General features: G+C 41.7%; 1 protein-coding gene across 1 annotated transcript in view; it reads right to left on the reverse strand.

Moving 5' to 3' along the window:
* The window catches only part of LOC132394482 (complement C4-B-like), a 101469-nt gene that overhangs the window by 37290 nt on the left and 38750 nt on the right, over positions 1–25429 (reverse strand). Inside the window, exons 15-21 of the mRNA XM_059970690.1 lie at positions 23464–23658; positions 20545–20659; positions 17653–17723; positions 15801–15940; positions 13913–14122; positions 9015–9066; positions 8085–8168 (exon numbers count right to left, since the gene is read on the reverse strand). Coding sequence (XP_059826673.1) covers positions 8085–8168; positions 9015–9066; positions 13913–14122; positions 15801–15940; positions 17653–17723; positions 20545–20659; positions 23464–23658 — 867 coding nt within the window. The remainder of the gene's footprint in view (positions 1–8084; positions 8169–9014; positions 9067–13912; positions 14123–15800; positions 15941–17652; positions 17724–20544; positions 20660–23463; positions 23659–25429) is intronic.

The following is a 25429-nucleotide window of genomic DNA, read 5'->3' on the forward strand; positions in this document are numbered from 1 at the left end:
GAGGCCATTTATTCAATATTTTCATAGAACGTAATTTGACCTTTTCTGATTCCTCTGTATTAACCTTAAATATAGGTAGAGGATCGGAGTTGATGACATTAATGCTTGTGTCCGATGTATATAACCACATAACAATTACAGCACAGAAACAGGCCATCACGGCCCTTCTAGTCCATGCCAAATGCTTACTCTCACCTAGTCCCACCGACCTGCACTCAGCCCATAACCCTCCATTCCTTTCCTGTCCATATACCTATCCAATTTTTTTTTAAATGACAAAATCAAATCTGCCTCTACCACTTCTACTAGAAGCTTGTTCCAAACAGCTACCATTCTCTGAGTAAATAAGTTCCCTCTCGTGTTACCCCTAAACTTTTGTCCCTTAGCTCTCAACTCATGTCCTCTTGTTTGAATCTCCCCTACTCTCAATGGAAAAAGCTTATCCATGTCAACTCTATCTATCCCCCTCATAATTTTAAATACCTCAATCAGTCCCCCCCTCAACCTTCCACGCTCCAAAGAATAAAGACCTAACTTGTTCAACCTTTCACTGTAAGTTAGGTGCTGAAACCCAGGTAACATTCTAGTAAATCTCCTCTGTACTCTCTCTATTTTGTTGATATCTTTCCTATAATTTGCTGACCAGAACTGTACAAAATACTCCAAATTTAGCCTCACCAATGCCTTGTACAATTTTAACTTCTCCGTGGATTGTCACCTTGTTGTGGTGGAGAAGCTTGTGTGGTCCTGAGATCCCGAGAGCGATGCCATCTGGACTTGTGCTCCTGGTGCAACAAATCCAGCAGCTCTAATCATCGTGGTTTCCATGCCACTGGAATCAGTTGGCTGATTTGTGAAGTATCGTGTGCTTTTTGGAGTGCAATATCAAGTGATATCAACTCCTATACTCAATGCTCTGATTTATAAAGGCCGTCATACCAAAAGCTTTCTTCACCATCCTATCCCCATGAGATTCCACCTTCAGGAAACTATGCACCATTATTCCTAGATCACTCTGTTCTACTGCATTCCTCAATGCCCTACCATTAATCATGTATGCCCTATTTGGATTATTCCTACCAAAATGTAGCACCTCACACTTATCAGCATTAAACTCCATCTGCCATCTTTCAGCCCACTCTTCTAACTGGCCTAACTCTCTCTGCAAGCTTTGAAAACTTACTTCATTATCCACAATGCCACCTATCTTAGTATAATCTGTATACTTACTAATCTAATTTATCACCCCATCATCCAGATCATTAATGTATATGACAAACAACATTGGAACCAGTACAGATCCCTGAGGCACACCACTAGTCATTGGCCTCAAACCTGACAAGCTGTTATCCACCACTACTCTCTGGCATCTCCCATCCAGCCACTGTTGAATCCATTTTACTACTTCAATATTAATACCTAAAGATTGAACCTTCCTAACTAACCTTCCGTGCAGAACCTTGTCATATGGACTTACTGATGACCATATAGACAACATGCACTGCTTTAGTCTTGTCAACTTTCCTAGTAACCTCTTCAAAAAGTTCAATAATATTTGTCAAATGTGACTTTCCACACACAAATCCATGTTGACTGTTCCTAATCAGACCCTGTCTATCCAGATAATAATATATACCATCTCTAAGAATACTTTCCATTAATTTACCCACCACTGACATCAAACTGACAGGCCTATAATTGCTACGTTTACTCTTAGAACCCTTTTTAAACAATGGAACCACATGAGCAATATGCCAATCCTCCGGCACCGTCCCAGTTTCTAATGACATTTGAAATATTTCTGTCAGAGCCCCTGCTATTTCTACACTAACTTCCCTCAAGGTCCTAAGGAATATCTTGTCAGGATCTGGAGACTGATCCACTTTTATATTCTCTAAAAGCACCAGTAATTCCTTTTCTTTAGTCATCATAGTTTCCATAACTACCCTATTTGTTTCCCTTACCTTACAGTATTCAATATCCTTCCTCTTCATGAATACCGAAGAAAAGAAATTGTTCAAAATCTCCCCTATCTCTTTTGGCTCCATACATAGCTGTCCACTCTGATTCTCTAAGGGACCAATTTTATCCCTCACTATCCTTTTGCTATTAATATAACTGTAGAAACCCTTTGGATTTATTTTCACCTTACTTGCCAAAGCAACCTCATATCTTCTTTTAGCTTTTCTAATTTCTTTCTTAAGATTCTTTTTACATTCTTTATATCCCTCGAGCACCTCATTTACTCCATGCTGCCTATATTTATTGTAGATCTCTTTCTTTTTCTGAACCAAGTTTCCAATATCCCTTGAAAACCATGGCTCTCTCAAACTTTTAATCTTTCCTTTCAACCTAACAGGAACATAAAGATACTGTACCACAAAATTTCACCTTTAAATGCCCTCCATTTTTCTATTACGTCCTTCCCATAAAACAAATTGTCCCAATCCACTCCTTCTAAATCTTTTCGCATCTCCTCAAAGTTAGCCTTTCTCCAATCAAAAATCTCAACCCTCAGTCCAGTCCTATTCTTCTCCATAATTATATTGAAACTAATGGCATTGTGATCACTGGACCCAAAGTGCTCCCCAATACATTCCTCCATCACCTGACCTATCTCATTCCCTAATAGGAGATCCAACACTGCCCCTTCTCTAGTTGGTACCTCTATGTATTGCTGCAAAAAAAATCCTGCAAACATTTTACAAACTCCAAACCATCCAGCCCTTTTACGGAATGGGTTTCCCAGTCTATGTGTGGAAAATTAAAATCTCCCACAATCACAACCTCGTGCTTACTGCAAATATCTGCTATCTCCTTACAAATTTGCTCCTCCAATTCTTGCTCCCCATTATGTGGTCTATAATACATCCAATAAGTGTTACTACACCTTTCCCGTTCCTCAATTCCACCCAATAGCCTCCCTGGACGAGCCTCTAATCTGTCCTGCCAAAGCACCGCTGTAATATTTTCTCTGACAAGCAATGCAACACCTCCCCCTCTTGTCCTTCTGGCTCTATCACACCTGAAGCAATGAAATCTAGGAATATTTAGTTGCCAATCACACCCCTCCTGCAACCATGTTTCACTAATAGCTACAATGTTATATTTCCAGGTATCAATCCATGCTCTAAACTCATCCACCTTTCTTACAATGCTCCTAGCATTAAAATAGATGCATTTAAGAAATTCTCCACCTCTTGCTCTCTGTTTATCCCTCAAGGTGCAAACAACTTTATTATCTTTTTCTTACCTTCTCCCCTACATCTTCGGTCTGACTGCTCCCCTTCTCTATCACCTGCCTATCCTCCCTCACACATTGTCTACTAGCTTTCTCTATTTGAGAACTAACCTCCTCTCTCCTAGTCTCTTCAATTTGATTCCTACCCCACAACCATTCTAGTTTAAAGTCTCTCCAATAGCTTTAGCAAATCTCCCCGCCAGGGTATTGGTCCCGCTAGGATTCAAGTGAAACCGTCCTTTTTGTACAGGTCACACCTGCTCCAAAAGAGATCCCAATGTAACAAAATCAGTCCCGCTTTGTTTAGTTTAGTTTAGTTTTGTTTATCTTGTTTTTAATTTTTCAATTTGGGGTTTTTTGTTATTTTTTTCTTTTTTTTCTTTATATCATGTTTATATTAAGAGTTTGGGAGATCAACTATATTGGTGTTACTTATAGCTTATATCAACATGTATAATTACCAATAATGTAATCCCACCCTTTTGTACTATTATGACTGCTATGTATATGTATTTAAAACTTAATAAAAAGGTTGAAACAGAAAGCACGCCTTCACAAATCATTGTCACAGTTCTTCGCTGCTGCCATCATAAAGAAGGTACAGAAGCCTTGGGAAGCACACCCCCATGTTTAGGAACAGTAATTACCCCTCCACTATCAAAGTCTTAGACCAAATGGAATAATTTCACTGAACTTCACTTATTTGAATTATTTCCACAACCAACAAACTTACTTTCAAAGACTCTCCATCTCATGTTCCTGATATGTTTTGTTTTGTTTGTTTGTTTGTCTATCTATCTATCTATCTATCTATTTATTTATTGATTATTGTATTTGCATAGTTTGTTTTCTTTCACGCAGTGCTTGAATGCCCAAGTTATTGTGGTCTTACATTGATTCTAATATTGTCATTATTCTATTATGGATTTGTTGTGTATGAGAAAAAAACTGAAGAAGAAAATGAATCTCACGGTTGTCAATGGTGACGTATATGTTGTGCTGTCTTTACGACAGTTATTTAGTTTATAATATTTTCGCTTAGTGATTCATTCAATAGTATTTTCTAGTTAGAATTAGAAGTGTTTAAAGTATATTCATTGCATGTAAAATATATCGGCATGCGATGACGTCACATCCGGTTTCGCCGCGTCTTGTGGGAAAACACCGGTTTGAAATTAGCGCGAGGGTGGGGGCTTTCCACGAGGCTCACCTGAGCACAAGCAGTTTTGCAGGCATGAGAAATCACAGTGAGAGCAACGCTGTAAGTTAGTGGATAATCGATGTATTGAACTAGGATGTTGATGCTGATCCTGTTGGAGGTGACGACGGTAGATAGTGTTTATGCTTTCGTTAGTTAGAGAGTGGCGGATAGTTTGCATGGAGGTGTGTTTAAAGTAGTCAATGGAGCAGGTAGACTCTCCCTGTATACTGCACCTTGGTGTAGTGCAGTTGTGGTCACCTTTGCAAGTATTTACACTTGAAGTGTGGTATTGAGGGAGGAACAAGTGCTGTATCAATCTTGTATTGTTTTGTCAACAGTTTTCACCATATGTTAATGTGAAGAGTGAACAGTAAATGGTTAATCTTACTGCGATCTGGTTTGCATTGGCTGTGGTTTATCCGGACGTTAAATTCGGCGTTTCGTTACACCCGAAGGAGAACGTTACATATGTATATTGATAATAAATTTACTTTGAACTGTTCAAGAACCTGAGGACTGCGTTGTTGAACCTTGAGGGATGGGTCTGAAGGCTCTGGTACCTCCTGTCTGATGGGAGCAATAAGATGGTGGAGGTCTATGTTGAAGATCTTGCCTTCTTAAGATATCACCTCTTGTGGTCCTCCATGATGCTGAGGGGAGCTGTACCAGTCATGGAAATGACTGAGTCCACTACTCTGTAAAGCCTTGTATTCCTGTTTAGAGTCCCCAGACCAATAAATCTTTTCAACTTACACTGAAGTGTTAACTTGCACCATCTTTTCTCCTCACTGTCTTGTATAACTTATCTGAAATGTACACTCAGTGGCCACTTTATTAGGTAATTCTGTACGCCTGCTCATTAATGCAAATACCTGAACCATCAATCATGCAGCAGTAACTCAATGCATAGGACCATGCAGATATGTTCAAGAAGTTCAGTTGTTGTTCAGACCAAATATCAGAATGGATGTGATCTAAGCAACTTTGATGGTGGAGCGATTGTTGGTGCCAGACTGGGTGGTTTAAATATCTCAGTATTGGCTGATCTCCTGTTATTTCATTTATTTAGCTAGCTTGTGCAACAGTGCAGAGAAGTCCCCTCTGGCCCTCCAAGCACTCTGCAGCAGGAATTGCTGACAAACAGAATTAACCCTAACCTAAAATGGGACAATTTACAATGATCAATTAACCTAACCTGTACATCATTGGGCTATAGGAGCACATGGGGACAACCCAAGCATTCCATGGGGAGGATGGACAGATTCTTTACAGAGGATGCTGAGGTTGAACCCGAAACTGCAGAATGCCCTGAGTTGTAATAGTGTAACAGTCAGCATGGTTACTGTGGTGTCTACATCACCACGCAAAGCAGTCTTTAGAGTTTACAAGAGAATAGTGCAAAAAACAAAACACATACAGTAAGTGGTGGTTCTGTGGGCAAAAATGCCTTCTTTCTGAGACAGAGCAGAAAAGATTGGCCAGACTGGTTCAAGCTGACAGGAATGCCGCAGTAACTCAGAAAGCCGTGCGTTACAACAGTGGTGTGCATGAGAGCATCGCTGAATGAACAACATGTTGAACCCTGGATCAGATTGCTACAGCAGCACGAAAACCACGAACACACACTCAGTGGACACTTTATTCGGCATAGGAGCTACCTAATTGTGGCCACTGAGTGCATGTTCTGTGCATTGTCCGTACCGACGTGCCAGTGATGTTGCAGCAAGCAAGTTCTTCATTGTATCTCTACCTCACCCGTATGTGAAAATAACACCATCCTAATGACGGGAAAACACAATTAATTGCTCAACCAATGAACATGGGGGATGTTGAAATAGATTGTGCCAGGTCTGAGCACCAGGTATTTCCAGCTCTTAATATTTTGATATTAGAAACATAAAAATCCTACAGCACAATACAGGCCCTTCATGTCCCTACCTCAGAACTACCTAGGCTTACTCATAGCATAAGCTCCATGTACCCATCCACGGGTCTCCTAAAAGACCCTATGGTAATGGTTTCAGAATCATAGAAATTGTATACCAGCAGTTAAAATGGAAATATGGAAAGGATCACTCTATACTTTAGGGGGTGGGGGGGGGGGACAAGTGTTGCTATTTTAAAATAAGGCATCCCCCATTTGATACAGAAAAGAGTTGAAATTTTAACTCAGATAGTCTTTTGAACTCTCTTCCTTCAAGGGCAGCAGAAGCAGGGCATCAATATGTTTAAGCCAGCAATAAAAGACACCCCCAGTAATTTTGACAATGAACAGGGATATTTTCAGGTCTATTGGATGCTGTTAGCTATAAATAGACTAACCCACTTCTCATTCACCTTTGCAGAACTTACACTATATTGTGGTAAATTTTCCAATGTACCCGGTGAGTTCAAAAGGACCACAAGAACAGGGCCTCCAATGCATTTAGACTGAAGACAGGAACCCAGATCCCAGAGGGTTTATAGGGAGTGGGAGAATGAGGTGCCCAGTGAGTATAAAAGGAATACCGGAACATGGGGAACAGAGAATTGTTTGAGTTTATAAGTACTGTAATAATGGTGACTCCAATGTGCAATCAGGGATCCTGGTGTGTTTGAATAGCAGAACGGCATTTAAACAGAGTGTAGGATCAATGGCTTGAGTTCATTTATACAGTGTGTGAGAATCAGGGCCCGGTGAATTAAAAGGGAGTGTGGGAAATAGGTTCTCGGTCTGTGTAAAGAGAGAGGAAAATGGGATCCTTATTACATTGAACGGGAATATTCCCTGGTAAGGCAGATGCCAAAGGAAATCGATTCGAATTGTCACTTGTCGGCAATGTTCCCTCTAATGTGTAATGACCAGAATGCGCAAAAATCTTGTGCTGCGTAATTTTTTGCTCGGTGACAACAACATGAGCGCACTGGATTTTGAAGTGGAAGTAAACCTGAAGCTGTTCAAAGGATAATAAACTACCAAATCCAGTTTGTTGTTCATTGTTTAAAAGAAATAAAATAATACCCATCAATGAGTCTTATTTCTCATCTTCTATACAATAGCTTGCAATAATATCAATATTATCACAGGTTATTAAAGTTGTTTGAAATGGTCATTAAACACTTTAAATGAATGAGGTGTTCTTTTGTGCTTCACGCTCTTTCCTGTTGTTCTCCATTTCCTTCTTTGGAATTTGACACAATGAATCAATAACTTCTGACTTAAAATCAAAATAATTAAGCCAGTTCTAAAATCTGCAGACAAATCATTGCAAACTTGACGTTGGCAACACAGTACACATCAAAAACCAGGAAAGGAAATGTGATTGTGTATGATCATGAAATATACCTAACATGCCAACAAGGCTGTGGGTGACAACCTTTTGCGGGCAGTTTAAATTCCTTTGTGCACCAGAAGCAAAAGATGCACAGCCTTGAGGGAACATTGTCCTCAGCTTGTCAGAGGTTTACTGCAGCAACAACGCAGCAGTGAATGGTTACCAGAGTGAGGTGGGACAGCAGACTCCTATGACTGCTGGGCTCACAATGATCTTATTGACGGTGGGGGTGGCCGGATCGATGGACAGAGTTTGTTGATTGTGGGAGGTGAACGGCACACATGGTTACTGTCCTCACCTTTCCTCCTCTGTCAGTAGCTGTACTTACCACTGGCTCGAATATAAAGGTAGGAGTCAGTGTTTGGGATCATGTTGCTCGGTTCCTCTTCAAAAATCTCATAGGTACTCCTTGCTGATAAAAAAAATAGAGAGTTGAAAGTATAAACCTTGTAAGAATGTTAGCACCTTCTACAAAATCTCAAAGTCCCTTGGGAATCTAGGAATTTTAGCTTCTACTTTGCATTCTGTAAGCTCCATACAATGTTCTGTGATGTGGCTGGACGTACTGTGCTATAGTGTAGTGGGTGGGCTCCTGGACCAGTAGCCTAAGTCTTGAATTTGGTGATATGAGTTCAAATCTGACCACAGTGTCAGAGGAGGAAATTAGATTCTACTAACTCAATGAAGCTCTGCAAATTGCAGGAGAAAGAATAACTTCAGCAATAATCTGACTGCCAGGCAGCCCATTCAAGGAAGGAAGTCCACATCCAGGGCAGCTGTAACTACAGACCCACTGGTGCAGTTCATTATTAAGAACCTCCTTAATTGTTCAGGGACAATTAAGCATGAATCATGTATGGCAAAAAGTTAGAATCTGTGATGTTGAGAAGGAAATATTTTCCAGGACAAATGGCTGAAAATCATCCTATTCTTGTCAAGGTAATGCCCAGGAACACCAAGTACTAGTACAGGAGATGGATGCAGATGGGTCACTGATACCATGCACAGACATAGTTGGCCAAAAGACCTCTGTCTATGCTCTTTGACCCCATACTACCCTCTGCCCTAGTTCAGAGACAATGCCTTGTTTTAATGGGTTTAGAGCTTCCTCTGTACAAGATCTGAAGCCACAGCTTCTGCCTCACAGGTTCTCAAAAGACAAGAAAATGTTAAGTTTCTCTGAGTTCTTCATCAGCTAGGAAGATCCATTTTGCACATGCATGATAGAAGAGAGGATTCCAAATACATCTAATCTCACCTTTTGGATTAACAAAGATGCTTTTCTCTTCAGTCTTCAAGACACCTTCTCCCTAGATGAGGAATTGAGGAACCACATGAATAAACAAACTTACCAACACTACCTGTTATTATGATCAGCGGCAGTACTGCTTAAGGTTGTTCTTTGCCGGGTAACGTCCTCAACAGAACATATAACAGTAGAGCACAGAAACAAGCCATTGAGACCAGGATGTTTGTGCTGACCATGAACTAATCCCATCTTTCTGCTTAAAGTCCATAACCTTCCATTCCCTGCCTGTTCATGTGCCCATCTAAGTACCTCTTCAATGTTAGTATCAGATCTTCTTCCACCACTTATCCTGACAACAGTTCCCAGGTACCTACCCCTTGTGTGTAAAGGACTTCCGTTACAAATCTTTAAACTTTTTTACTCATCACATTAACATTAAGTCCTCTAGTAACTAACATTTCCACCCCAGCAATATAACTCTGATTACCTGCCCTTCTTCTACCTCATATACATTTATACATTTCTATAAAAAAATCTCCCCCAGTCTCTGACACTCCACAAAATAAAAAACATTGATTCTCTGAAAATGACTCTTGAAATTCCAATTCTCAAGCACGTTTAATTTTATTATTAGATATCATTCATAAATTCAATAGCTGTTTATCAATTATAGCTATTAGCCTTTTTTTGAAGTGGTTTAAGTTGAAAGAGAGCATCTGTCATATTAGGTGGATAAGCAGAAGGATAATTTGGCAGCAAGCCACATAAAAAATTCCTAATTTGTAAATATCTAAAAAAGTGTACAGTAGATAAATCATATTTATCCACTAACTGAGAAAAAGACATTAAACAATCCCCTAAAAACAAATCTGAAAAAGTTTTTTTTTGTTTTTCCTAATTTAAAAGGCCTTATCCAAAATTGATGTTTTAAAAAATAATTAAAATAGATATTACTAGAAAGAACAAAATTATTTAACTCAAAGAATGTACGAAACTGAAACCAAACAAAGTATATTTAATAATAGGATTAAAATCTTGTCTACTAAGTGTAGAAAACAAAAAGGGAAGAAGTGCTCTCAGTAAAGAGGCCAAAGAGAATCCCTTTGCCAAGTTTTCCTCCAAATCCAACCATGAAGGACATTCATGTATGTCTGAATAGTTAGTCCAAAAAGTAATATATTGAATATTAATTGCCCAATAATACATTCTAAAATTTGGCAAAGCCATGCCACCATCCTTTTTGAATTTCTGCAATAAAGGTTTACTCTCTCTAGGATTTTTATTATTCCAAATATAAAATAAGACAATAGAGTCTATTCTATATTAAAAAAACTGTTTTAGGGACAAAGGTAGGAACTGCCTGAAATGTATATAAGAATTTCAGTAGAACTATCATTTCAATAGCATTAATTCGACCTATTAATGATAACATCATAGGCAACCACTTAGAAAGCGTTTGTTGGGTGTAATCAATTAATGGCAGAAAATTATACTTATACAGGTCATTAAAATTTTTAGTAATTTCAATACCAAGATAAGTAAAGTAACTTTTCACAATACTAAAAGATACTTGATGATATTAATCCAAATAATTATTAAAGGAAATAACTCACTTTTATGGAAATTAAATTTATATCCAGAAAAACTGCTGAATTCAGAAAATATAGATAGCATAGTGGGAATAGATTTCCTAGGATCTGAAATATAAACTAACAGGTCATCTGCATACAACAAAACCTTGTGTACTTTGTGCCCTCTCTTAATACCCTGAACAGTATTAGAATCCCTAAGAGCAATAGCAAGGGATTCTAAAGCCAAGTTAAATAATAAAGGGCTAAAAGACATCCCTGTCGAGTACCTCTGTATAATCTAAAGTAAGGAGATTTTTGATTATTAGTTATAACCACAGCCATAGGAACTTGATAGATCAATTTGATCCAGGAAATAAATCCCGGACCAAAATTAAATCTTTCCAAAACCTCAAATAAGTAAGACCATTCCACCCTATCAAAAGCTTTCTCCACATCAAGAGAAACAACACATTCAGATTCTTTAGATGGAGAGGAGTGAATAATGTTTAATAATCTTCGAATGTTAAAATGTGAATACCTATTTTTAATAAATCCAGTTTGATCATTGGAAATAACACTAGGTAAAACACTCTCAAGTCTATTAGCCAAAATCTTAGAAAGAATATTAAAATCCATATTCAGTAAAGAGATTGGTCTATAGGAAGCGCATTCAGATAAATCTTTTTTCTTTTTTAGGAATTAATGAGATTGATGCTCATTTGCACCATTTATGTATTTTGTCACTAATATTAGTTTTATATCTCTCACTGCACTACAAAACTAGAAATTTCACAACATATGCCAGTGACAATTAAACATGATTCTGATGGAACATGCACAAAATGCTGGGGGAGCTCAGCTGGCCAGGCAGCATCTATGGAAAAATAACCATCAGCATTTTGGGCTGAAACCCATCAGCAGGACTAGAGTAGATTTGAAAGGTGGGGAGAGGGGAGGGAGAAACACCAGGTGATAGGTGAAACTTGGAGGGGGAGGAATGAAGCAAAGAGCTACAAAGTTGATTGTTGAAAGAGACAGAAGGCCATGGAAGAAAGAAAAAGGGGGTTGGGAGAAGCACCAGAGGGAGGTGATGGGTACGCAAGGAAATAACATGAGAGAGGAAAAGGGATGGGAAATGGTGAAGCGGGGGCATTACAGGAAGCTTGAGAAATCAATGTTCATGCCACCAGATTGGAAGCTACCCAAACAAAACATAAGGTGTTGTTCCTCCAACCTAAGTGTGGCTTTATCCTGACAGTGGAGAGGCCATGGATGGACATATCGGAATGGGAATGGGAAGTGAAATTAAAATCGATGGCCTCTGGGAGATCCCAATTGTTCTGTCAAATGGAGCATAGAGGCTCGGTGAAGTGGTCTCCCAATTACTTCGGGTCTCACTGATATACAGGAGGCCACACTGGGAGTACCGAACACAGTAAATGACCCCAACAGACTCACAGCTGAAGAGTCTCCTCTCCTGGAAGGACTGTTTGGGACCCTGAATGGTAGTGAGGGAGGAGGTGTAGGGGCAGGTTCAGCACTTGTTCCACTTGCAAAGATAAGTGCCAGGAGGGAGATCAGTGGGGAGGATGAATGGACAGGAGAGTCCAAAGGAGTCGCATAGGGAGCGATCCCTGTTGAAAGCAGCAAGTGGGTGGGGGAGGGGGGGTGGAGGGAAAGATGCGTTCAGTGGTTGGATCCAGTTGGAGGTGACGGAAGCTTTAGGGAATTATGTGCTGGACACGAAGGCTGGTGGGATGGTTCTGGTTCTGATGATTCCGATGGAGAGGGTCCAGAGGAGGTTCACAAAAATAATCTGAGGAAGGAACCGGTTAATGCATGAGGAACATAAGATGGCTCCGGGCATGTACTTACTAGAATTTAGAATAATAAAGGAATATTTCAGTGAAACTATAGAGTGGATGAGAGGAGGTTAGTTCCTACGGTAGGGGAGTCTGGGACCAGAGGGCACAGCCTCAGAATACAAGGTTGTCTCCTTAGAACAGAGATGAAGAGGAATTCCTTTAGCTAGAAAGTGGAGGAACTGTGGAATTAATTGTGATGGGTGGCTGTGGAGGCCAGCTCATTGGCTATATTTAACATGGAGCTTGATAAGTTTATGAGTAGAAAGGATGTCGAAGGTACTGGGCAGAAGACAGAAGAGTGGGGTTGAGAGGGATGATGAACCAGCCATGATGGAATGGCAGTTGTCATTGCCGGGGGAGATATTGGGGATAAGCTCCTGCGACCTATTAAATGCTCCCAGAGGCATGAAACTTGAACAGCCTCTGACTACCCCAAGTCCAGCTGCTGGGCTTCATGTGGGGCTTAATTGTTTCAGCTGACAAAAGGAAGGGCAAAGCTGGGTTACTGGCACCTTAAAGCCTGTCTTTTTGGGCAGAGGGAGCTTGCCAGCTGTGGGTGGCAGCTCATCCGGGAAAAGGAAATCGCTACTCTGAAACCTCCAGTGCCTTATGACGACACCCACTCATGGGGGACGCTTCAGGAGGAAACCCGAAGGAAAAAATCCAGAGTTGGAGTCCCCAAGGCAGTTCTATGTTGAGTTCAATGATGACTGGTAACTCCTGTGAGGCCACTGGTGCCAAACTGTATCGGAGTTTGGGGTTCCCTTGGATTCATCAGGTGCATGGAGGGGGTGGGCTGCAGCATGGCCAACAGCTTGCTCTCCATATTGTTCTTCCTTGGCTTGATTATCATGTAGACAGCTAGGACACAATATCCATGGTCAAACCTGACCAAAGGAGGGCCTCAGAAAATGAGGAACAGACTTGATGGGCTGAATGACCTTGTTCTGTCATATGTCTTATGGTCGTATGCTAATTTTAAAATTCAACATAAAGTCATTTGAATGCTGTTAAACAAGTAAAATGTAGAGGTTAGCATGATGCTATCACAGCATGGCACATTCCAGAGTTTAGAGTTCAATTCCGGTACCGACGGTAAGGAGTCTGTACATCCTCACCATGGTGTGCATGGATCTACTGGTTTCCTCACACAGTCCAAAGCCGTCCAAAAGAGGAAGGTTAAATTGTCATTGTAATTTGTCCCATGATTAGGCTAGGGTTAATCGGGTTTGTCAGGGGCTCAAAGGATCAGAAGAGACTGTTCTGCTCTGTATTGCTAAGTAAATAGATCCAGGAAATGGATTATGGACAGAAACCATTCAGGATCCATTTTGATAAACTAGCAACAGACAGAAAGTCAAAGTCATTCTTATTGTCACACATAAAAGTAGATGCATGCACGCATGCAATGAAATCTTGCAGTAGCATCAGAGGCACATAGCAAATTGTACATCAGAGGTTGTGTACTCACCAGCACTTTGAGGTACTTTGTGACAGCATCATTTATGGACCATTCGGTGTTGTAGGCAATGACAGTGATTGGAATGTTGCCAATCTCCAAGGGGACAATGGAGAAATAAACAGGATAGGCGGAGTTCGCTTCAACGGTCACCGATCTTGCCTTGTTGTCGCCCGTCGCAGGACTGCAGAGAGAATTGTCTTGTTTCATGTACACCTTCAGCTGGAAGCAAATGGGGACAGTTAGTTCAGCAGAGTGCTACAGTTCTGCCATACAGGAACAAGAAACCAGCAACTTCTCAGGAATTTCAAACAGAGAAGTAACAGCAGATCCAAGCAGGATGAACGCAGATTTATATCTCAGCAGCCTCACATCATCCAAGGCTCATTCTAGGAACTCCTCGGATGCCAGGGCTGCAGACACTATCTTAAGCACAATAAGATGGTGTGTAGTGGGGAAGACTGTTCCCTCAGAGCTCCAGTGACCTTGCCTTGTTCTGATCTCAGGTACTGTCTGTGTGGAGTTTGCAGGTTCTCCTGGTTTCCTCTTATGTCACAGACACATGGTTGGTTTCTCTTTCACTGCTTGTGGCAGGTAAACTGGGATGGCAGAGCGATGTGCATGTGAGAGTGGACAGGTTACAGAGAAATGAGAGTGGAGGGGCTGATGGGATTGCTCAACTGGAAACCAGTATAACCCTTGTGGGCAGAGCGGCCTCTTAAAGTGCCGTTGCAAGTATGTAATGTATGGCTTGGACCAGATGGATAAAGGTGAGCTCTGTGATGTTGGGTAGGTGGGAGAGAGGTGGCGTTGAAGTGAAAATGGCTCAGTTGATCAGCTCCAAAGTCCCCAGGATGGTTTTAGACTTCAACAAAAAGACAATGGTGTAAGAGAGGGACACATTAGTTGGTGTTAGTTTCAACATGGATTAATGCTGGAACAACACCTGTGACATCATTAATTAACATAACTACCTATTTTGTATCATTGGCAACTTGAAAACCTCACACATCATTAATGTGAACAGTAGTCAATTCTAAGCCAAGTATGGATCTCCACTGTAACACCCTACAGCATGAACAGCATCATTGCAATCTGTTTTCTAAGTGGTAATCATTTTCTTTCCATTGTAACATAGTTCTCAAGTACCTCGGGCTAGTAATTAGTGCACCAGACTTTTATGTAGCACTTTTTCAAATGCACTTGGGAAATGTGAATACATTATATCCATCAACAGATCCCCCCCCCCCCATTAACTCTCATCACCATGTCCTGAAAGATCAGGAATGAATCTGGGTCACTGTATAAAATGAAGTTTGCAAGTTCTCCCTGTGACTGCTTGGTTTCCCCAATGTGCTCCTGCTTCCTCCCATATCCCAATGAACTGCAGGTTTGTAGATTGTCCTAATGCACAGTTGAGGAGTGGAATCTGCCTTTCTGTGCCATTCTAAATTACTTTAGTTACTTCAAATTGGTTACGGATTCACTCCACTTGCTGTAGAGTCAGTTATGACAGTGAATGTACCCTGTGCAGACCTCAAAGCTCCATTTTGTTTCTGAGCAAGACAGGTGACTTTGTTCTGCCCATTCACCAACCACCTGATCATCATACCTGTTACTAATGGCTAGAGCAAGATCAACAACGGAGTAGCAGGATTCAAGCATTTTACTAAATCATGTTAGTGACACTAGCCACTAGGTAACTTGCAGCGTGGGAGCGAGAAAACAGGCCTGCCGATATGAAAATGATTCTCCCTCCCCCCCACCCCACCGCACATAGGAGACCCAATCAATTCAGTATGCAATCAACCAGCCGCATTTGCACTTGCCGTGCTCTGCAATCAATCTGATACGGGCAATATCTATGCTAATGATGAAGGGCTGAAGGCTTTCGACGTACCTCAAGTTTTTCGCTGTGATAATTGTACAATACCACTCGCACTTCCAGCTGTTCATTTCTTTTCACAGAATAAGGCAACCGTAGAGAGACAAACACCTTTTTGAAAACTTTCAATGGCTTCGGTTCCGCCACACAAAAACCTTTCATGTGAAAAATAAACACCGGCTTACAAAAGCATATCAAAAAATATGCACATGATGAAAAAGTTATTAAATGCTAGACAATAATAAAATATTCCAGTGGTGTTTGATTAGTTCCTGCATAAGTAGACACCAGCATTCAGAGATAAATTTGATGAGGTCATTAAGTATTTCTATATTGGAAGTCACTGAGGTGTGGTGGTGGATTTGAACCCTCACAGCTCCAGGGACGCAAGTTTGAAACTGGCCTCCAAATATCCCGAGTTTGATCATGTGAGATTCCCACCCCCGACAGCTCCTGGTTCCTCTCGTATCTCAAAGGCCTGGGCCAGTGAGTTAATTGGCTGCTGTAAATTGCTTCTGGTGTATCGAGGAGTGGTGGAATCTGCGGGAAGTTGATAGGAGTGTCGGGAGAAAGCAAAAATGGCATAAGAGAGTAGCTGATTGCTGGCATGGATTAGATGGGCCAAAAGGCATGTTTCTGTATTTTGAGAGTCTACAACAATTCCATTTTCGTAAAAGTCCTTCAATCTGCACTTTGGTACATTTGTGGTCATGGATTGGTCTATTTTAATGATTATTGAATTTTCTGCCCATTAACAGCCCTGTAGTTTTATTTCACTTTATTGAATTAACTTTATTTCGCACATCCTTCACATTCATCAGGAGCAACAATCTTTACATCATGTCTCCATCTAAATGTACAATGTGAAATTTATAGTAATTTGTAATAAATAGTATGTACAACAGGACAGTCATTATAACATAGAAATACAATTGTATCAGTGTGAATTAATCAATCTGATGGCCTGGAGGAAGAAGCTGTCCCGGAGCCTGTTGGTCCTGGCTTTTATGATCCGGTACCATTTCTGTATTGCTCTATGTTCTATGTTTCCCAGATTGTAGCAGCTGGAACAGTTTGTGGTCAGGGTGACTTGGTTTCCCAATGATCCTTTGGGCCCTTTTATGCACCTGTCTCTGTAAATGTCCTGAATAGTGGGAAGTTCACATCTACAGATGCACTGGGCTGTCTGCACCACTCTCTGCAGAGCCCTGCGATTGAGGGAAGTACAGTTTCCGTACCAGGCAGTGCTGCAGCCAGCCAGGGTATCTCAAAAGTGCCCCTGTAGAAAGTTCTTAGGATTTGGGGACTCATGCCAAACTTCTTCAACCTTCTCAGGTGAAAGAGGTGCTGTTGTGCTTTTTTTCACCACACAGCCAGTATGTACGGACCTCGGTGATGTGGATGCTGAGGAACTTAAAGCTGTTCATCCTCTCAATCCCATATCCATTGATGTCATTGGGGTTGTCAATATGTGTCAATATATATTGCACACTTTAGTATAAAACGTTTTACAGTGACCTTGTGAGTTTAAAGGAAGTGGGGATATAGAGACTCTCCAATGTGCCATGACCCTGACCCATGTCCCTGACCCAAGCCCCTGGCCACTACTATGCTGGAACCCAATCTCAGCTCTGACAATTTACCCCACCCAAGTTAGCTATCCCTGCTTGCACTCAGACCATTCAGTAAACTGAATACCCGGGCTATCAGGTTATTCGAGCAATTTGGATGCTGGGTTATCAGGGTTTTACTTTACTTCACTGCTCTACAATGTTGAAATGAAGTAGACAGACTCCTCCCTTAAACACATGCAAAGTAATTTAATGCATCAATTGGTACAAAACATCAGACAAAAAAAGTTCTTCACCTTTTTTATCAAACAGCCCAACTGCTTGAATTTCCCAGGTGGTTATGGAATCAGGAATGTCAAGTCCCATGCTATGAACACAGGAGAATATAAATAGTCATTATACACTTGGGATGAATCATACAGGATGGCAAAAAAAAAACACCACAGCTGTGGCAACTCTGAAATAATTTTTTTTTTAAACGCTAGGAACACTCAGCTGGTCAGTCAGCATCTGTGGAGAGAGAAGCAGTGTTAGTGATTCAGGTTGAAGTCACTTAATCAGAAATGGGAAGATGAGAAAATGGTTTTGTGGAGAATTTTAGCTGGAGGGGGATAGGACAAAGGGAATATCTCTGATAGGGTGAAGGCAGGACAGCTGTGAGGATAGCCAGGGAAGTGGTTAGGGTTAATGGAGACAGATAGAGGGAGATAACATGAACAAAAGCTATCAATTGAAGCCAAAGATGGAATGACAATACAAATAAAGGAATGTAAAATCTGTGGAATGCAGAGCGGTGGTAATCCGAGAATAAATCTCAGCCAATATTACAGGGGGGTAACCTGGGGCAGAATTGGCCTGTTCTGGCACACAGAAAGTGAGTTACCTGAAGTTCATATGGAGGTTGAACTGTGCCTAGTCAGAAGGTGAGGTGCTCTTCCTCAAGTTGTTTTGGCCCTCAGTATCACAGCACAGGAAGTCAGAGTGGCATAGGGGTGGAGAATTAAAATTGATATGGCTGCTGTTTGAAATCCTTGCCTCTCAGCATGTGTTGGATGCATTACTACACTTGAGGAAAAGCACCTCACCTTCTGCCTGGGTATGGTTCAGACTCTATATGAACTCCAGGTAACTCACTTTAGCAAAGAATTACATTAGCAAGGATTCTCAATCTGTTTGAGAAGTGATTGAGGAGTGGCAAGTGGATTTCGTACAGGTTAGTGAGTCGCGATGCATTTTGGAAAGTCAAACCAGTGGAGGACTTAAAACTATGAATGACAGGATACAGGAGAGTGGAATAGAACAGAGGGTCCTCAAATGCAGGTAATTGGGGCTAGTTGGGTGGGTGCTTTGTACAGCAAGAACTTGTTGGGCCATATGGTGTGTATCCATGCTATATTGTTCTTCAACTCTATAACAGTGCAGAGAAGGAGGTACGATCTCTCTGGTGAGCTCACATCTGAAAATTACCTCCTCCCATCAGAGTGTTTTCCGCTTCACCAACTTCCACTATTTACAAAATTTAGAAGGAGTAGGCCACTCGGTCCCTCTAGCCCATTCCACCACTAAATAAGAACATTGATGATACAATTGTTTCCACTTTCCTGTTTACCCCCACTACCCTCATTTCCTCTCACGTCCCAAGAATCTGTTGACCTCTGCTTGGTCATTATTGCATTAGCATTCAGGAGACCATGAAAGATAAATTTATTGCAAAGCTGTAAACCACCTTGGGATTCCTGTAAGTCCAGCATCTATTACCCATCAGTATTTTCCCTTGAGAAAGTCTGGTGGGCGTGGGGAGAGGGTTTGGTGAGCAGCCTTCGTGAACAGCTGTCCTTCCTGAGAAACACCTCCCACTGTGCTCTCAGGGGAAACTCTGATATTGACTGGATATTGCAAATTCAGGAAATGACTTATCTGTGAACGAAGGTAAGCTGAGCCCTGCCAGTGGCTCGAGCAGCTTGGAACTGACCAGAAGAAACAAGTTCTTTACTGGAAAAGCAATGAAGTACAGATGCCTGTAGCCTTGGGCCAGGTCTAATGGGAAGTGGGGAAAGGCTAGCCAAATCAGCCAGAATCAATGAAATCAATTGGAAATGGATCATTGAAAATGATGATGAAAGGGAATAGGAAGGGTGTAAAAAATCTGAAAATTCCAGCATTGGGAGCTGATGTCCCCTCATTGGAAACATGCAGATTTAATTGTGCAATGGAAAACATCTGGCCAGTGTGAACTGCTGTTCCTAGGTATTCTGTGACAATACAGAACACCACGTACCACCACAGCTAACGAAGTATATCTACATCCAGCAGGCTAACGAAATTCAACATGGCCCCATCAATCTTCACCAATTTTCACTGATGCACTGTAGAGAGCATCCTGCCCAAAACAGAGCAGTTGCCATTCAAAGATATTGCAGAGTTGTGTGCAGAGATGAGCCTCCCAACTATGGACTCTGCAAACATTTTTCACTGCCTCAGAAACAATGTAGTCAAAGGCCCAATCCACTTCAGACATTCTGTCTTCATGCCAACTCAAAAATCAGGTGGAGGATACAAACCCTTGGAAGCACATCTGCCAGGCTCAAAGATAATTCTATCCCTCTGTTAATGAACAGTGCCCTAGTATAAGATGGGCTCTTAACATCACAGTCTACCTCGTTATGGTCTTGCAACTTATTGTCTGCCCAAACTTCTCTTTCTCTGTAACATTTCTGCACTCTGTTATTGTCCTCCTATGTCTGCCTCAATGTGCTCTTTTTTCAATGAAATTATTTGTATGGATGGCTTGCAAAGCAACGTTTTTCCATGTTTCATTACAAGTAGCAATCAGGACCATGGACAGTTATTCTTGTAGGAGCGGCATGCTTGCAGTTAACCAAATGGTGTGAATCAAGTATATGTTTCCAACTGACCCAGAAAAGGTCATTGTGCCTCTTCGTGCCTAACCAGCTATTTTTGTCAAGGATGAAAAATAGCAGCACTAGAATGAAGCGATACATTTACACATCAGCATGGTGAGCGATATATTGAAGTACAATCACTAGGTCTTGCTAGATAATGGCCTGGTCCACTGTGGCTCAGTGTTCTAGTGACATACCCCTTGGTTGAAGGTGCGGACGAGAGCAGAGGGAAGGGAGCAGGGCAGGCGGAGAACGGTGGGCCCATATCTTAATGTGGAGACGTACCTGTAGGTCCCTTTCTGTATGTGAGGAGACGTCGTCCAAAGCCAGCTGTGTTTGAACACACTGCGAATTTTGACATCAGACTCATCAAAATAGTCGTCCTCATCACTGCCAGACGCTATAATTAATATTTCATTGCTGAGTTTAATTTCCAGGTAGTTTCAATCAATTCATCTCAAAAACAGCTTCACAGTTTTATTCTTTAACATTCCTGCTATATAGATAGGCTAATTGAAATAACTCCCAAAAGCCAGTTAATAAAATATTCATAATAATAAGAAATCAGAGCTTGAATGCTCCATTCCATTCCCCGGCCCTATTCTAGCAGCCCACAAAGATCTTGGCTGATCTTGTACCACAGTGTCACTTCCCTCTAATCTTCAATTATTTCTCCAATATCCAAAAGCTTATTCATCTCAGGTCTGACTGAACTTCCTCTGCATTCTAGCATGAAAAATTATCATGGTCAATGGTTATCAAAACATGGTGGAAATTGTATTGTGGTTCATGGATGTCAGTGTTGGGTGAGTTTGTAGTATCTATAGGCAGTGGATATGAGCACTAGATGGGGATTATAGTCAATGGATGCTGATACTGGATTTGGATTTCAATGGATATTAGTACTGGGTGGGGATTGTTCTGTAATGAATGGTGATCAATATTTGGTGGGGATTCCTTCTGTGCTGTCCGACCATTTAGCAGACATCATAATAATACCCTCAGTACAGTTATCATACAGTATTACAGGTTCTCCCTGGGTTACAGACACCCAATTTATGGACACCAAGCATAGGAATGACTGTTTGAGATACCAACGGGATGGAAGGAATGTGTATTTTTCAGCTCTAGTAGGGCTGCAACATCTACAGCCTGGTGGCAACAGGGCATCTCCCTGTGGTGTCTCTCCCCACCCAAAACATCATCAGTCAGTTCCTGGGTGGAGCCGAGCAGAGATGGGAGTGCTGAATAGATACTTTCTGCCAATCCCGGAATCAGTAAGGGCATTCGGTGGTAGCTCTCCCCATGCCTGCTCACTCTCTTCTCTTCACTGTCTCCATGATCCTCTGCCACACACTATTCTTCATTTCTGACTTGCGAGCAGTTTGGCTTACAATCAGTTCTCAATATTGGTACCCAATGACCATAATGGCTGAAATCCCCATCAAATACTTACAAGAGTATGAAGAGTGGTAAAACGTAGTCAAATACAGCTCAGGAGCAGGCCATTCAGCCCACAATGTTGCGCTGAACCAGCAAAAATGCAAATCAGAAACTCCCAAACACTAACCCCTCCTACCTACACCATGTCCATATCCCTCCATCCTCCTTACATCCATGTGCCTATCTAAGCATCTCTTAAAAGCTTCTAATGTGTTTGCCTCTACCACCATATCAGGCAGGGCATTCCAGGCATCCACGACCCCTGAGTAAAAAAACTTACCCCACAAACTTATCCAATTGAAATATCAATTCAGATATCGATATTCTTCAACTACAATTTAATTTCCATTCAATATCAGTTTACATTGACCACAACTGAAAACAATCCTGATCCCATGCTGATCACTACTTTTAGTGACTGCAATCCTCATTCGATATTCATAACCATTGTCCACTATCCCACTCATATCACTATCCATTGTCTACAAACCCAACCCATATCTCTATTGACTGTCTACAATCCCCACCCAAATCACTATCCATTGTCTACAATCCCACCCACATCATTATCCATTGTCTATAATCCCACTAATATCATTATCCATTGTCTACAAACCCCACCCACATCATTATTGATTGTCTACAATCCCACTCATATCACTACTCATTGTCTACAAACCCCACCCACATCATTATCCATTGTCTACAATCCCCGCCCACATTACTACCCATTGTCTACAAACCCCACCCACATCATTATCCATTGTCTACAATCCCCACCCACATTACTACCCATTGTCTACAAACCCTATCCACATCATTATCCACTGTCTACAATCCACATCCATATCATTATCCAGTGTCTACAAATCCACCTATATCACTAATGTTGGTGCGTGGCCCGGTGGTTAAGGCTTTGGGCTGGTGATCTGAAGTTCATTAGTTCGAGTCTCAGCCGAGGCAGTGTGTGTGTCCTTGAGCAAGGCACTTAACCACATACTGCTCCTTCATGTTGATAGCCCAGTATGGCAGTTGGTGCAGTATGAACAAGACAAGACATTGTCTACAATCCCCCAGCCACATTGTTATCCTTTGTCTACAATCCCCACTCATATTGCTATCCATTGTCTACAATCCTCACTCACATCATTATCCATTGTCTACAAACTCCACCCATATGGCTATCCACTGTCTACGAACCCCACCCAAATGGCTATCCATTGTCTACAATCCCCACCCATATCATTATCTATTCTCTACAATTCACACTTATATCATTATCCATCATCTACAAATGACTCCTATCACCATGAAATGCTGATAGCTTCAGCCTATACTGATTACAAACCACTCCCAACATCTGACTCCATTGACTACAATACAATCCCAATCCAGTATTGATATCTATTGATTATAATTATTACAATCCCCATCTAGTACTGATATTAATTGATGGCAATATAATCCTCAGCCAATATTAGTATCTGTTGACTACAATGACTACATTGGCCAATCATTATTCATATCCATTGACTACAATAACTGCTCATCGCTGTGTAGGTGGCTGAAATTATGTCTGATTATATGCACTGTCCCAACCTTTTGTTCAGTAATAGGCACCTGATTGGCCACCTACCCCCATTTCCACCACACCCGAACTCTAGTGAAATGACTTCTCCCCAGCAGAAAAATCCCAGGAACATAAAATACCTTTTCCTCTGGTGTATTTTAGAAAACATTGACCAGGGTGAGTTCACTTACTTCTGCCCACAGCATTCACCACATAGGACTGGTTTTTCCTCAGTGCAGCTGCGTACTCGCAGCAGTCAAGGAAAGCTTTCCGACACTCCTCCTCCTTCACCCTCTTTGCCCGCTCCTCACAGCTCTTCTTCATCGGGATCAAGTTGATGCCGTCCGAGCAGCACTTGTACAACACCTTATCAGTGTAGAGGCTCACTGAGGGGAAAACAAAGTCACGTTGGGTGACGCTTCTACTTCTGATCTTCTGTATGGAGGGGCTATCAAACCAGAATGCAGCTGTAATTTGAAGTGATACCATTTGCCCAAGGGGGTCGAGGGAATTTGTGGAAACCTACCCTGGGGGTCCGCTCATGCCCCTGTTCTTCGCAACATCAATATCTGTCTGTGGACTTGTATAATCCTGCCCCGTATGGACTAAGACTCAACATATTGTGTGTTGGGGGTACGGGAGGTTCAGTCGCTAATAATGTTGTAATGTGCAAAGCTGTTTAACTTGGAGAGGAAGAGTTCAATATGCATCCTTGGGTGAGGTTAACTTTGAGCCCATAGAAAAGTTACATTGCTCCCACTACAACTCCATCAAGGCAAATTGTTCATGATCCTGAACTTTGTTACATTTGCAGGGACATCACTGGCAATGAACAATGGCCACCCACTCTGCACCCCACTGGCTTTCTTCGCCCTGGACTAATTGGTTCAGGATGAAGAGAGGTGTATTGCAGGGAATGGTGCCGCACACACATCTTTTCATAATTTGTATCAATGATTTGGATGAGAACATGGGTGTCATGATGGTCAGTATGCAAGTTACTCTAACACGTCTTGTATATGTGGACAGTGAAGAAAATTATCCAAGATTGCTTTTGGGATCAAGATCAGTGGGCGGAGGAATGGCAGATGCAGTTTAATTCAGGTCAATGTGAAGAGTTGTATCTTGGAAAGACAAATCAGGGCAGGACCAGAGCAATCAATGGGCGGGGCCTCATGATTGTCAGAGTAAAGGGGAGCTCTGGTGCAAGTATTTGTTCCCTCAAAGTGGCCACATGGGCAAGGGTGGTGAAGAAGGCATTTGGAATGTTTGACTTGATCATTTAGGATACTGAGTACAAGAGTTGGGATGTCATATTACAGATGTTCAACATGTTGGTAAGGTCACATTTGGAGTACTGTGTATAGTGCTGGTCACCCTGCTGCAGAAAGGATGTCAGTAACCAGGAAAGAAAACAAAACTGATTTAAGACCATAAGATATAGGAGCAGAAGTAGGCCATTTGGCCCATCGAGTCTGCTCTGCCATTCAATCATGGGCTGATCCAATTCTTCCAGTCGTCCCCATCCCATGCTTTCACCCCATACCCTTTGATGCCCTGGCTAATCAAGAACCTATCTATCTGTGCCTTGAATACAGCCAATGACTGGGCCTCCACAGCTGCTCGTGGCAACAAATTCCACAGATTTACCACCCTCTGACTAAAATAATTTCTCCGCATCTCAGTTCTAAAAGGACGTCCTACAATCCTGAAGTCATGCCCTCTAGTCCTAGAATCCCCTACCATGGGAAATAACTTTGCCATAACTAAACAACACACACAAGATGCTGGTGGAACACAGCAGGCCAGGCAGCATCTATAGGGAGAAGCACTGTCGACGTTTCGGGCTGAGATCCTTCGTCAGGACTAACTGAAAGGAGAGAAACTAAGAGATTTGAAAGTAGTGGGGGAGGGGAAATGCAAAAAGATAGGAGAAGTCCGGGTGAAGTGGGATGAAGCTAAGAGCTGGAAAAGTGATTGGCAAAAGTGATACAGAGCTGGAGAAGTGAAAGGATCATGGGACAGGATGCCTCGAGAGAAAGAAGGGGGGAAGGGGGAGCACCAGAGGGAGATGGAGAACAGGCAGGGTGATGGGCAGAGAGAGAGATAAAAAAAAAACTAAATATGTCAGGGATGGGGTAAGAAGGGGAGGAGGGT

The sequence above is a fragment of the Hypanus sabinus genome, chromosome 5 (assembly GCF_030144855.1).
Source record: "Hypanus sabinus isolate sHypSab1 chromosome 5, sHypSab1.hap1, whole genome shotgun sequence".
In the NCBI taxonomy this organism is placed as follows: Eukaryota; Metazoa; Chordata; class Chondrichthyes; order Myliobatiformes; family Dasyatidae; genus Hypanus; species Hypanus sabinus.